The sequence below is a fragment of the Triturus cristatus genome, chromosome 4_2 (assembly GCF_964204655.1).
Source record: "Triturus cristatus chromosome 4_2, aTriCri1.1, whole genome shotgun sequence".
Classification (NCBI taxonomy): Eukaryota; Metazoa; Chordata; class Amphibia; order Caudata; family Salamandridae; genus Triturus; species Triturus cristatus.
In genome coordinates this window covers 479849725-479865371 of record NC_140586.1, presented here as the reverse complement: position 1 = coordinate 479865371, position 15647 = coordinate 479849725, and the positions used below count along the sequence as shown (strand labels likewise).

The 15647-nt window shown below is 38.0% G+C and overlaps 1 protein-coding gene across 31 annotated transcripts in view; it reads left to right on the top strand.

Annotated features, from left to right (window-relative positions):
- Nucleotides 1-15647, top strand: part of NEXN (nexilin F-actin binding protein) — a 399622-nt gene that overhangs the window by 172572 nt on the left and 211403 nt on the right. For 10 of the 31 annotated variants that reach the window (XM_085602023.1, XM_085602016.1, XM_085602024.1 and 7 more), the window contains 3 exons: nt 13109-13190; nt 13278-13426; nt 15552-15593. In XM_085602023.1, coding sequence (XP_085458149.1) covers nt 13109-13190; nt 13278-13426; nt 15552-15593 — 273 coding nt within the window. Of the gene's footprint in view, nt 1-7772; nt 7965-13108; nt 13191-13277; nt 13427-15551; nt 15594-15647 lie in introns of all 31 variants that reach the window. The other 21 variants (XM_085601996.1, XM_085602009.1, XM_085601999.1 and 18 more) reach the window with 3 other exon arrangements.

The window sequence follows — 15647 nt, the reverse complement described above, 5'->3', positions numbered from 1 at the left end:
CTCCAATAATGTCTTTGAAGCTTTCTCAAATATAAATGCACAGAATCAAGAATACCTTTTTGAAGAGCTCCAATAATGTCTTTGAAGATACTTCTCCAAATGATTTACTCACAGCATCACATGGTTCCATAAACTCTGGATAATCATAACTATAAGGATATTCTCAGGCTTTCAGTTTTCATCATGTGCACATTCTACCTTCAATATGTCTCGCAAGTCTATAAATGAATATAAGATCAATGATTGGTATGCTTGATAATGAGGCCAGAACGTACTATGTATAGAAATTGCACTTCCTGTCATAAAGATAATCAGCGCTACAGTTTTTTGCTTAAATGCCTTTTTCAAAGATGCCCATAAAAAGCGAGTGTGATCCAAATAAGTCCAAGAACTCCAAGGATGCAACTTGGTAACTGAAGAAACCCGTCGTCTCCTACCTTTGACTGCTGTCACTGAGCCAGAGACCGGTACGAGGAATCTTACCGGCAGAGTTGTACACAAACCCGAAGCAGGAAGAAGACTCTCCAAGCGACGTTGCTGGAATAATCCCCAGGGAGCAGCTGGGCATGGCTGCTCCCTGGGCATGGCATGGCATGGCATGGCTGCTTATATGGCCTCAAAGCAGCATAATACTGAACAACGCGAATACGGCTACGAGGAAAATAAAATATGCAAATAAGGCAACAAAAGGAAAGCAATTAAAACTACACTGTTGTACACGATCATTTTGGTGTTTGGATCCTTCATTATTTGTCAATAACGTGCACTTCCTCAGCATTGTCAATAAATGGCACGATGGGCAAATGTAACTTGTGACCCACCTCAGTTCATGGCAATGGATACCGTTGACCATACTCTGGTTCTGCCAATGGATCATGGCAGGTTTAGTCTGTGACTCCGGGGGATCATGACTCAGGGGGATCAGAATCATGACACAGGGGGACCATGGAATCATGACTCAGGGGGATCAGAATCATGACTCAGGGGGATCATGACAGGTGTATTGCAAAATAATGCCTCCCCCTGCAGAATGTGATGAGGGCCCCCTGAGTTTCCCATATCTCACAGATATTAATTGGTTTTGGGCTTAATGGGGGCCCCCTGGAACATTGCAAGCACGGCAAGGCAAAACAGGAACTGAATAGGGAAGGAAAAAAAAACATGGAGGGAATGCAATAATGAGTATGAACTAGTAGATAAACAAAAAGCCAATTCAACTATGTAACACGTTGTCAGGTGAAGCATAACAGTCTCAGTGGATCGAAATAGTGTTCTCCTTTCTTCCACTGTAAGTTACCCAAAAATCAGAAAGTGAGTAACTACATCTGTAGTGTAATTTAGTGGTCCCAAACCTTTATAACCTCTACTTCAGTGTCTCCAGCCTCCTTGTAACTACCGTTGCCCCTGAATACTCGCACCATTAGGATAGTAGGACTTCTTTTCTTTGGGTCATAGTGTTTGCACTTCTGCAGATGAAGCATACATGAATCACACATGTTCATTTGGCCTTTTGGTGTACTGAGTTGGTCTTCATAGAAAGCTAGCTCGATACAAGGTGTTTCCTGGCGCATGTTTTCTATCATCAGAATTTTTTATGTTATGTTTGGTGGGTGTATAAAGTTCTCTGTTAACCAAAGAAAGAACGTCCTGGTGCTGCAACCAATAGGAATTAGAGAGAAGGACATCAGAAAGTATCAGTAAACATCCAAGTTTTTAGTTTCTTCTTTTATGACAAAAAAAGGCTTTCTTGTCTAGAGAGGGCATTTAATTCTATATTTTCAGAGCAAGGTAGAAAAAGACACAACCACCAGAGCCCTTGTGGTGGATACACAAAGCCAGTAGCAAACCACACATGGATGACTGAAGAAGTCTGTGAGGTATGGTAAAGTTAAATATAGTAAAAGGCACTTCAGTGTGTCAAACACAAAGTCTTGAATAGGAAGCTAGTAAACAGCCTGAAGGCGTGATGATGTATGGACTTGGCAAAGAAAGTTAAGAATTGATCTGGCTGCAGCAGTCTGCATTCTTTGTAATTGGGCAGTGAGTCTGGTAGATCTGCCCAGACAAAGTGTATTGACATAATTCAGTCTGGCAGTGATTAATGCCTGAATGATGGATTTGCAGAAGTGCAAAGGGAGAACTTTGAAAATCTTTCTCTGCATTTTGAGAGTGAGAAAATACGTTGTGGCAATATAGTTAACTTCATGCCTTGGACAACTCATTATTGAGAATATTATCAAGGTTTTTGACTGATGTAACTGAGGAGGGGACGTCACCTAAGCTAGCTGGCCAATATTCGCTAGACGGAGATGAGGATGATGATCTACTAGAAGCACCTCCGTCCAGTCACAGTTCAGTTTAGTAAAGTTCAAGTGCATCTTGGCAGAAACCTCTTGCACACAGTGGTGAAAGTTAATTTTGAAAGTCAGCAGATCTTTAAGAATAGAGATTATGACTCGAGAGTCTTAGGCAAATAAAAGAATCTCAAATCTTAAAGACCTAGTGCCGCTAAGGAAAGCATATAGACAATAAGAAGGGTGGGCCTTAAGGAGGAGCCCTGCGGAACTGCTTACTTGCACTGTAGCCACTGAACAGAAAGAGGCAGAGCACACTGATTTTGTTCATCTCGTAAGAAAGAAGCTTAACCTTTTGAGGGCTGCTTGGCAAATGCCTATCCTAAAGATCCGCTCTATGAGAGTAACAGCGCAACAGGTCAAATGCTGCAAACAGGTCTAGAAAGACCAGGACAGCAGAGTCCCCTTGTCCATAAATATCTCAGAATGTCAGCAGTATTGCCCAGAGCAATTTCCATGTTGTGATCAGCACAGAAGCTAGATTGCTTGAAATCCAAAAATGCATTGGATTCTAAATCAGAGGTCAATTGCTTATTAGTATTTTAATTGGGATCTTAGTAGTGAGAGGAAGCAAGGAAATGGGCTGGTAATTGGAAGGCAATAACAGATCAGTGGCAATTTATTTTAAAGATGGGGACTACCTGAGCATGCTTCCAGTAGTCATTGATTATTGACCTCTAAATAGATGTGTTGCAGAACTCTGTAAAATGTAGCACAAGTAGATTAAACCATTGTATTAAAATTCCTAGGAGGACAGGAACCAAGCATGGAACCAGAGTTAATGAAAAGGACATCATTTAATTTGACTTCTAAGCACTTCTGGAAAGAAGTGGGGATAGCCACCTTATCTGATTTCAAAGCGAAATCAAGGTCTGGGCTTATAATATCAGGTAATATGGAAAGTAGGCATAGATGTTTTGGATTTGCTTTAAAAAATTTGAAGCTAGGGTGTCAGAGAATATTTAAGTATCAGTTGTAAAATGGGAGCAAGCTTTAGGATTAGCAAAATACTTACCTATCTTAAACATTTCTCTTGCAGAGTGTCTGCTGCTGTCAATTGTATTTCTGTAAAATGAAAGTCACACCTCTCAAATATGTCTGTACTAATACAAAATGGCATTTTTATACTTATTTTTATCCTCAGACTAGTAGGGGTGCACCATTTATGCTCTAATGTTTTGTTAGACGATTTTGGTTTATTAATTCCATTTGTAAACCAGGGGGCATAGAGAGATTTTCTGTTGTGCTTGGGTGGTCTGAGGGCAAAGATATAGTTGAGGACATTCAATATCCAGTTATTGATATTGCTTACCACACGATTACTATCAACATCGTAAATAGGGGAAAGATGGAAGAGGTAGAATGGAAAGCTTCAGGCATAACAACCAATACCATGTGGGATACTCAACTTCTATCTAATAAATTCTGCAGTGCTCAGATACTGCTTAGCTCATCTCAAAAACACCTGATTAGGTCTCGCCTACGCAGCGCGCATGCACTGCTTAGGAAAGAGACCTTTAGTCATCAGCACAGCTTTGCGGGCAAAAACGTGCACGCGTTGCATTGCTTCCAATGGCAACATGTGCACGTCTGGCGATTCCCTTGCGGGAGCGAGCGGCGCCATATGGTATCAATTATCGCGCTCGCTCCCGCAAGAGAAACGCTGCCTGCTCTCGGCCACACTCTCCCCCACCCCCTACTTGCACGAGGCGCGTGCGCTTGTTTTTTATTCCTCTGCCAACGGCAAATTGGCGTTTTGAGCTTGGCAGACTGCACGAGTTACAGTGTGTTTGTTGGTTGACATAACTTTTGTATTTCATTGATGTTATGCTTTTTAGTCAGAACTATAACTCAGTTATTAACTGTTGTTTTCTTTTCAACAGTGAATTTCATTATTTTTTTTAATGATTTTTCTTTTCAACCCCACTAGCCTTTGGCTGTGTGCAGCAGTTGGTGGCGCAGAGCTTGTCCTGCTGCCAGGTTCTACAACCCTACCTGCTCTGCATGGGTATCCCACTCTTTTCACAAAACGGCGGTCGAATCCAGTACCTAATATGGCCATTCACAGGATCGCCAGTTCATTTTCACTTTCGAGTCAGGCGTTTTTTATCTTTTTGTTTTCTTTTGAAATCTCTTAGATTTTCACAACTGTGGGTGACACCTTTCCCACCCTACTCTTTGGGTTGGGCTACTCTAGTGGAACCCATTGGCACTGGGGAACTTTTTTCACTAGTGCAAAAGTCGGAACAGCATGTGAATTCCAATGTGGCCAGAAAAACCTGAGGCCTAATTCTGCCAATAGGATTTCCCCAAAAATGTAAGTAAATAAGGAAAAAAAAAATGTTGTTGGCTACCAATGTAAAAGTAACTGGCGTCCCTGTGGGCATGCTGTATGTCTCCCCACATCGTCTGTGGCTGACCAGACGTGCTGGCATACGAGAATTACGGATTTTGCCATTGTTTTTTGGCTCGAGTACGTCTAGAAATCTGTTATTTTAATCGCAGTCAATCAAAAGGGAGGGACGGTTCCGTTACACAAAACATTCCTCTGCTCCGCAGAACAAGAGCGGCTGGGTCCGGCTCTCAGCAAGCGAAGAAAGGCCTGCGAGCAGCACATTCCCACCGTGCAGGGATGAGCCCGGCCGGTTTCTCGCCAAGGAGCGTGGAGTCTGCTTTTCTATGCCTGCCTGCGTCATGCATCTTGTTCTCAGTGATACATTAAAGGAATTAATTGCTTATAATGATCTCACCATCTGTTAACAGAGATTCATACCTACGGGCTGGTGGCATGTGGTGGTCCCATTCAGCAGTCAATGGGCAATGCCGGGAGAGCGCGTTCCCACATTGCTGCCCATTGCAGCCTGAAAGGGGGGAGGGCAGCGCGGCCGTGGCCATCTGCTCCTCGTCTTTCTCTGGGAGAACCTCGCGCTGCTCAGCACAGCTCTGATCTGACTCCAGTCTGCTTGGAATGTGGCTGATCTGAGAGCCTCTCAAAGCTCTGAAAGTGAGTCAAAAGGAGTTCCTCATTGTCCTGCGAGGGCCTGAAAGAAAATGATCACTTTAAAATTCATAACTCACAGGTGCCTGCCATCCATTCATGGGAAGAAGAAGAAACAAGCATTGGCATAGCCAATAGGTCTCACCTTTGGGACCTTATAAGTATTTAATTATGCAGCACAATATCCTTGGTGCAACATCAACTGTTGAAAGCTAAACACTTAAAACGTCCCAAAGGCGAGACCTATTGGCTATGCCAATGCTTGTTTTTATAATATGTGCTGACATTTCCACATTGCACAGGCACATTTTTGTAATGTTCTTGATTGTCAAATAGGTTTATGTGTTTTAAAACAAACCTTTTTGATGAGAGGATCTTAAAATAAAATGAGTACACCAATACAATGTGGCCTACATACACAAATGACAGAAATAGTAATTCCCACTCTCTGTTGGATTGCAAGGGGAAAGGAGATATGCATATCATAGATGCACTGGTAAACAAAACTTTGTCTAATATCATAGGCCCATGGATCAGGATGTAGTCCTACATTCAGATCAGGGAGGTGATGTACGCCATGCACAGCCTGGATTTGCGTAATAAATTTCTGCGTTATAATGACTTGCGTAGAAACAGTAAGCATGTTGTAAAAAATGTGTGGTAATTGTAGGTTGTGGTAAAGACTGCTTCCCGGGCTCTAACTGAGGCTTTAGATTAGTAGCTAATTGGGTGTTTTTAAAATGAGACATGAAAGGTATGGCAAAAATATACACCCAAATAAGAGGGAAAAGAAGGATAGTGCATGTACATGGAAATATTGGAGCAGAAAGGGTGTAATAAATTGCCCGCCAAATGGGTGTCATGGTAAAAAAGCAACAAGATTCCCAGAGAGGCCAGATCTGGAATTAGGTGGAAATAGGCGAGGGGGTCGTGTTCAGCATTGAGGTGGTGGTTGAGATGACCAAATAGCATAACATATGAATACCAAACGTCTCATGTCACTGGCCAAAGACACCAGTAGAGTGTTGTTGGTTAATATCCCTCCAGGTCTAATTTGGAAGATGTCACAAATTAAGTCTATTCCCACATCCTGCAAACAGTATTTTGATAGGCACACGTTTATTGCATGGCACCCTATTAAAAAAGGCGTGTATGTCTATGCATCACCCGAAGATGAAGAACATAAGGTTACTTACCAGAAAATACATTTTCTGCTGTGTACGTTTCTGCTACAAGCTCCAACGCATCCCCCTGTCTCTGAATGAAATATTATGTTGCAATCAGATCTCCCAGATGGAAAATGAAATGAGTTTGAAGATTTGGATATGTTCTATTATTTCTGAAATTGTATTTACCCACATACAACAACTATTTCTGATAATCGTGTTCACATGGGCAGAATAAAAATATTATTCTAAGCGTGTGATCCTCCTGTTTAATACAGACAGGTGTGTGTGTGAGTTTAGATGATACTCACGCTGGGTAACCAATCTTACAGGTGGTTAACAGGTCTATTGATTCCTCTGAAGTTACTGAAAAGTAAACTGTATCCATTCTGCTAAAATCTATTCATAAATCATTATACCATCTTGATTGGTAAAGCCAATTGGTGCATGTTCAGTGTCTGGTAATGGAATGACATCAATGAGTTCTTCCATTAGAGAAAGGTTTTGTGCACCTGCAGAGGATCTTTCACAGAATGGCATGGTTGGTGGTGTACCTTGTTGTTGTTAGATAAGCAGCACAGAACACTTTTAGCAAACAAGTATGTACTCTGTCCTTCTAGGTAGATTCCTTCTTTACATCATCAAAAGTTAAACTCTGCCCACTTCTACCCAGGCAAAAAAAAGTATGAAAATGAAGTTCTATGTCAGGCATTGAGATAAAGCTGTGCTCATGGTGAAGGGGAATTGACAAACAGTGTTTTTACGACTTCCTTCACCCTGTTTATTTGTTGACTTATGGCAAGGTACCACGTACACCCCACGGTCACTTGGAGATATAAAACGATACTTGTAATTTGTGGCTCCAATAATGTCAATACATGTCAGATACACTCCTCAGAACACTTTTCATTTCATATATTACAGATAACTACAGAAAATAATGTAAAGTCATGATTTCAAACACTCACTTTTATTGCGTGGAAACTACAGTGAGCTGTTAATTGTTTTTATGCACAACAGATTTAAGTCTAAAAAACGTATAATTTGTTGTTACTTGTACTCACTAATCTGTACTGACATATACAAATCATAATAATGCTTAATGACAGAGTTCATGGATAGTTATTATTTTCTTTTCAGTTACTTTTTCCTCTCATTTCTATACTATACTATTAACATCTTCTGTTTTCTTGCATCCCTCAAATGGTGTCATCTTTCTTTTCTCTTCTTTTTCTTTATCTTCATCTCACAAAGATTCTGCTTTCCACATCTAAGCCTATCCAAAAAACCTATGTGCCGAAACTTGGCAAGGGTGAGGTAAAGAATAAATTTGAAGTCATGCAGAAAGCAAGGGAAGAAAGGAATCAAAGGCGATCTACTGAAGAAAAGCAGAGAAGAAAAGAACAATATATTAGAGAAAGAGAATGGAACAGGAGAAAACAGGAGGTCATTTTTCTTTTCTACTACTACGTTCTGTATTCTAAACCCAAGGACATATTCACAAAAATGATTGATTGATATCTTAAAAACTTCAAAACTTAACAATCATTAATGGATGTCAGAGTGGTCTATTGATATGATTATGAACTGATATAATTCTACAAGGTAGTGTGATATTAAACATAAGTTATAGATATAGTTTTAAATTCTCACTGATGTGAAACATAATATAGATATGGTGACAATGGAAGATGGAGGTGGGAACAGTTATTTTAAGTTAAGTGGAATTTATTAAGCCCAGCAAGCCAGTTTGTATTGTTTGTTGGTACTACAGTCCATACTGAAGCATAACTATCTTGCAAATCGAATACAATGCTTAGCACTGGAAAAAAATGTGGTATCTTTATGACTTTGTTTGTGAAATGCTAAAGAATTACATTAATTTGGAATGAGAGACAACCCTACAGCATTGCAACCAGCACTGAAAAATGATTGCATACCTAAAGTGGCAGACACAGAAAAGATCTAGTAATGGGGTGGGTGCATAGGTTGTGAATTTCCTGATTAGATACTGTAGTGCTGGATTAGACATATGGCTTTGAATTTCACTCTGTTTCATTGGCAACAACTGTAGGAATTTTAGAGCTGCCCTTAAAGAGGAGCCCGGTCGTGTGATACGAAAGCCTCGAAAGTTGATGGATTAATTAGGCTTGCATTCTTCTGACATATCATATAACAAATGCAAACTTGAATACACAAGGGCAAATTAGGCTACTACTATCTGAAGTAAAGCATGGAAGGAATTTTAGGGCTTTCTGAACAAAATGTTAACCACCACAGTTATGTGTGAGTCAAAGGAGCACACTGCACCCATTGTGACACCAAAGACCTCACTAATTCTATCAGGGAGGGGCAGAATACAACTCAGAGAATAAATAATTTTCTAGGAAAGTCTGCATCATAAGACAGTACAAATAGGGGCTAGGTATGTGGATATGAAGAAAGGTAGTTAAGGCAAGAGAGAACAAAATATTTGTTGTAGGTACCAACTTGATTGAGGAAACTATTCCAAGGTGGTGCAGCAGAGCATAAAACATGGAAAGGCTAAGAGAGTGTTTATAAAAGTAAGCAATACCTGGAAATAGTATAGTAATTGCATTTATATAGCGCTTAATCCCCCTGACGAGGCTTCGAAGTGCTTTTTCAGCGAGTAGCATGCTACTCTAGAACCCATAAAGGATTAGTGGTGAGTTAGTATACTGAAATATGAAAGTAATTTGAGTGGTGGATATGTTAGTCAGTTATTTGGATTAAGAAGTATAGTGGACGGAGAGAAGAGGAAAGAGGTTTGCATTTATATAGCACTTGCTACCCCTGATGATGTGTTGAAGTGCTTCTTTGGCGAGTAGCACGCTACTCTGGAACCCTTAAAGGATTAGCATAGTGAAAATATGAAAGTAATTTGAGCGATGAATATGTTAGTCAGTTATTTGGATTGAGAAGGATAGTGGAGTGATAAAAGAGTGAAAAGGTTTGCATTGACATAGCGCTTGCTACCCCTGATGATGTGTTGACACACTGTTTTGGTGAGTAGCATGCTTCTCCGGAACCCATAAAGTATTAGTAGTGAATTAGTATAGTGAAATATAAAATTTGAATGTAGAGTTTTGAAAAGATTATTTCAGCTATCGGAAGCCTTTGCTAATCATGTTCTGTTTCTATAAGAATCAAAAAACAAATCAAATCATAAATACAATTAGATCGATCTATCACAGATTTCTGTGCCTGTAAGTCTTGATCTTTTGAAAAGGAACTTTATCAGTTCTAGGTTCACAGCTCTGAATTTCTTTGCTCCAGAAGGACACTTTCTACTCCTCAAAGTTTCCTGCAATGGCATCTCTCTAGTAAAGGACCACATCTGTTTACAGCAATTATTATTGAACCTCTGAATGCTTTTTAAAGGGTTATATGTCTCTTGGACATTACATATTCTGTCCCAAAAACCCTAAACTCAACCATGCTCTTTTTTGTATGTGATGACTAATGTAAATTGCTCAGAAGTATATCTAGTACAAATGTTTCTCTCTACAGGTCCTCAGAAGAATAGTAGTTAAAAAAGAACAAATACAGGAATGGAATCTTTCTGCTGATATTATATGTATAGCTTCTTGCCAGCTATAAGGAGCAGCAATGTTTATGAAAATATTATATTGAAATTTAAAAATATAAGTAATGAACTAGGGGATTTAAGATCCTCAAAGGGGATATAAAAGGAAGTGATAATTTCCAGAAAAGTGTCAACTCAGGGAACTTCCCAATAACACAATCTTAAGCAGCTTTTTATGAACTTACATGTGTGAAGGTTCTTTTCAAATGGGAAGTAGTTTCAGCAAATGCTACTTTTAAAGTTGAAAGATAAAGAAAGCGCAGCATTGTGCCAGGAACTACATAACTTTGTAAGATGCCATATATATGACACAGCTGTTAGTACAGTAATCAGTTCAGGTAGTTAGTAGTTACTAAATCACACACAATAAAGATATACTTAAAAAGAGACATAAACAGACCGACTCAACAATATAGGCCCTATTTGTAAAGGTTTTAAAAAGGAAAGTAATGATTCTGAAGTTATATGTTAACTCATTTTCAACAGTATATTCAACCTTGATTATATTCGTTTTTGGCAATCAAATTCAGTTACGCCACATATCAAACGTATACAATTAGTAGTTTGAACAGAAACATAGAGCACTGTTCAAAGATGCTGATGTTGTCTATTAACCTACAATTGTCTATTAACCTACAACATGTATGGCAGTAACATTTTCTCTTGACTCCCTAAATATAAATTCTAGTTCTTCTTGACTGCTTTACATTTCTGTACTTAATTAATTCAAAAAAGAAAATTCTTCTCAAAATGTATAGCTCTATCCATTCTGATAGAGTTGCAGTTTACTTTTCCTTTATCTGTCAATTCAATCTAAATGCATTAATAAAGAAACATGGAACCTTTCCTAGTACAGCCTACCCTACTTCACCTCATAGAAAGCCTGACCCCATTGTTTTCAGATTTGTTTATACTTTTGTTCTTAGTATTTTAGCAATCTTGGGAAAACAGCTTACCAAAATCTGTATATGTTCAGGCTTCTACAAATCATATGGTCTGAGTCACTGCACTCGACTAAAGCATAGAACAAACTTTTTCATGTGGGAGGTTTTAATGTTGTATGACAGTCACTAATTTAAACTTCAGAAAATAAAAAGGGTAATCACCAATTATTGTTTCATCTCTATGGAATTGACTGTCATCCCACATTTGACTATTTTTAAGGTACTGCAGTATTAAATGGTAAATATGTCAAGAAATGTTTTGGACAACCACAGTTTTAACCATAGTTTCTAAAACATCCTTCCAAATGCTGATATGTTGCCACACATATTTTGATTAATGGGGCAACTGCTCAGTTTCAAGTACCTAAAGAAATATTCATTCTGGGGTAAGCTAAACTTACCTTGAATCTTTATAATACTGATACCAGAGATGACATTTTAAGATTTCTCCAGAGAGCCATGCAAGGGTTTCCTTTTAAATTGATGAATTGCCATGTTAAACCCAAGGCTTAAAAGTATTTAAGGTGATTTAGCTTAAAGAGTATATGGATTTGAAACTTGAATAAAGGACTTAAATTCATGAAGAGCTGTTATCAAGCAGATACTGGATTCATTTAATCAGACAACATGCCAATATCTTGGTCCATCAGCCTTTTGTAACACAGTGTTACCACTGCTATATGAGTTTCTTAAAACGTTGGTAAAGGCATCAACATCGACAATCCTTCACTTGTTGGGTTCATTTATTCCTGTCTTTTGTCATCCCACCTAACTAAAAGAAAATATAATACAGTTGATTTACCCAAAAATGCTGTTTGAGAAGATGTACCATGGCTTAAAATAAACCAGAAGCCGAGGTCCTATTGCTATTTTATTGAAATGAATCTCCTTAGATAGGGGCATTTTTCTCCAGAACACCATTTGCCTGGTTTTATTCACTATTAGCCTAAATCATTTCTACCTGTATATTGCTGTTTCCTTTTACTAGTTATGATTATGTTTAAAAATAAAATAATTCATAACTTCTCCAAAAAGTTATTTTTGTCTAAAAAAATATTTGTGTTAAAAAACAAGACATCCTATTTTTATTGCATGTTTAACACAAAATGGAAGTGGAACATAATATATCTAGTACACCACCTTTGCATAAGCAGTTGCAATATCTAAACAAACATTCTCGATGAGCCAATTAAATTGAATGTTACAAGTGATACCTTGACATTTTGCAAAATGTCACACCTAACAAGATATGACTGCTTTAATGAATAGTCTCTCTATAGCCTATTTATGTGTTGGTTGTTGTATACACCAGAGACGAGACAGCAAAGAACTGAGGCATGAGTCTTGTTTCCCCGACTACTCTAGGCAAAGATTTTTCAAGTTTTCAGTATGCAGTTGATTAGAACACATTGTTAAAAGATCAATTATAGAGTGTGGATCTATAAATTATTGTATATCGTACTGTATAATCTATACTATCTCTGGTACTTACCTGAAGTCCCAAAAGCCATACTCACGGTGCAACGTAGTTCTTTTATATGTGGTGATTTCTTGTCAATTTTTGTAAAGAATAACTCAAGAGATGTTTGTGTTATGCATTATGGAATGAGGAAGTACAGCGAGAATTCGATATGCTAATATTTTAGAACAATTTGAAGTAGCCTGCACTGCATCTGTAATTTAGCACCTGACAGCAGTCACTGGTCGATTTCAGGTTGCAATCCTTTTTAAAAGGTGTATTATTATGAAAACTAATACATAAAGAAAGATTGTGGATTTTGTATAATGGGAGTCGAGCCCATAGGTATTTAGGCACAGGGGTCCTCCAAATCACTAAAACATGCCCAGATTGTTTTAGAATACCCTTCACTACAGTTTCAACAGCTGTTTGCATTTAGTTAATGGCTCAGTGCACTTTTTTTTATGTCTCAAATCCATTTAGTCATCAACATTGTTAGATGTTCAACAAAAATGCAAATGGCTACAGCCTGTGTTTCCTTGGAAACAGTTCTAATCTACTGTTGTCTTTAATTAAGCAGATGAAAGAGCTACTTGCATCTGATGATGAAGAAGAAAATAAGACAAATAAAGTAGAAAAGGGGTTTATTCCCAAGTTTACAGGTAGGTCATACTCAGAAATACAGATTTCTAAATCAATGTCAAACTGCAGGGAGACAAAGTTGATTGCATTGTTTGTCTCATGTACAGGAACCGTTAAAGGGAAATTTGAAGTGATGGAAAAACAAAGACACGAAGAAGAAAAAAAAAGAATGGAAGAGGAAAGAAAACGCAGAGCTGAGCAGGATTTGATAGAGAGGCGGAAGATTCAGCGGGAACTGGCAAAGAAAGCAGAAATGGTACGTCTTCTCTTCTATTAAACATTAGTTATTTAAGAATAATTCTTACATAATTGGATAAGGCAGACAAAGCACAAATAAGCAGCATTGTACCTATTACAAATTTGCCACTGCTTCTAAGACAGAATGATTGAAATGCCCACAAATGCACTGCTTACAGTATTCCTGGTTATATAACCAATCAAACTTCACCAGACATCGTGGAAAAACATAGAAAGGCACTTGAGGCAGAGGCAATTGACCCTCAATCTTCCTGGTGGAGTTGAGGGACAATAGAATACTCACTGCCATCCTATGGAAACCTGAATATTATCCTGTGAGGACCTTAGTTGTGGATGATGCTTACAAAAATTCTGAGGTTGAGACCTGTGAGGGACCGTTGAATGTAGGCTCCATTGGCCTGCTGAGATATTCTGGCCTGTCACATGGCCCTAGGGACAACCATCACATTACAAGGCTTTTAGTGTGGAGCTAATAGCTTACCATCAGCTTTCTTGGAGTGGCTTGGACAGAGAGCTGAACTCCAGGGACTTAAATTTAGCCTTATAGCCACCACCAAACTCTTTACTAGTTACTAACGGCCCTGAACCTGAGTTATAGGCCTGAGAAACAGGCAAGTGCCTATAACGAGACTGGGGGCCTTTAACAACTGGTATAGCCCAAAGCAGAAAGGGCTATAAGGCTATTAGTAGATTCCACCACCAAAGGGTAGAATGTTCTAAATTAAAAAGGAAGAAATACAAAGACACAAATTCAAATGTTGGTGCAGAAGGCCTATATCAGCCATTATTTGCACTTAGATACTCCATTGTCTCCAACAGAGCTCTCAACATTCCTATGTTCTAATGATATTTAAATTATGGTCACCCCAGCTCCTAAATGCCTTAGAGCTCCTAGCACAATAGGCTCATGTGTGTTTAAATTAATTATAGTGCCATGTACTTCATAGGCTTAATTTTGATTTCTTTTCTCTTTTCTTTTAAGTAATTATATTTCATAGCCAGAGCCTCTAATGCTCTGAAAGTTGGATAGAACAGCTCTTTAGATTTGACACCACAACAGTTAGGATGAATTGCGATGGTTCCGTCTTTGTATGTAGTACTCTTTTACAAACATTTGGGTTTTTTCTAAATAGCATTTATATTTAAAAACATTAATTAAATCCAAACTGCAATATATTTTAGGATACATACTATTGAGCAAATGCATCCTTATTCATAAATAATGTAAAATAAAGTGATAAACTGACCTACCCTCCTACTGACATAATTTGATCACTGTGCTATCCAATCACATCTCTCGTTCCCCTCTCAATATGTCTTCTGCATAGTTATAGATTCGCATGCAGACAGTTTCAAAAGGTTACATGTGATTTGAAGAGACATATGCAAACTCACTGTTTAAAAATAATCGAGGCAAGACTTTCCCTCTAAAATGTAATTGGTATGTATTTTTCAATCCTGTTTTTTTAATATAATAAACACAGACTTTCCTGTTTTACAAAAGTTACCAATGCAACACCAAGATTAGTGAATGTGGAATTAATTCAACAAATCTTTTCAGGTACTGAAAATACAGGATTTTCACACGACAAATCACATTTAGTTATTTGTAGACTTGCACTCTTCAGCTATTCACTATCTGTTTAGAAAATGTTTTGGAACAGTTTTGGGGTTTCCACATTTATAGCATAAATAAAAACATCAAGACTAGCAATATACATTTGTTTTTATGGCTATTGGATTTTTTGTGATTTATATTTGATATTTGTGATTTTCTCTCTGTAAAATGAGAGGTTATTCATGATGAAGTTCGTAGAGACTAAACTATTAAATAAGAACTACAGTCTACACTTTGCAAGGAAATTATATTGTTATAAGCGATATCACACAATTACAATGTTGATTCATAACACTTCTCTGTTGAGCACAAAACATCTTGTAAAATAATAAATATTTGTTGGTTTGGATTGCCTAAACTTCTAAAAATCTAATATATGCCAGAATGGGATTACTGGAAATAGAGATGTTTTTGACACAGTCTCTACGGGTTTATTTTAAGTGCATGCTTGAAATCTAACATAAAAGCGATTTTTACATAACAATATTACATTCTCATTCAATAGATTGATGACATAAACTGTACAGGAAGTGACTTGGAGTTGGAGGTAATCAGAAATTTCTTTGAATGAAACAGTCACATTTCGTATCTTAATTCACTT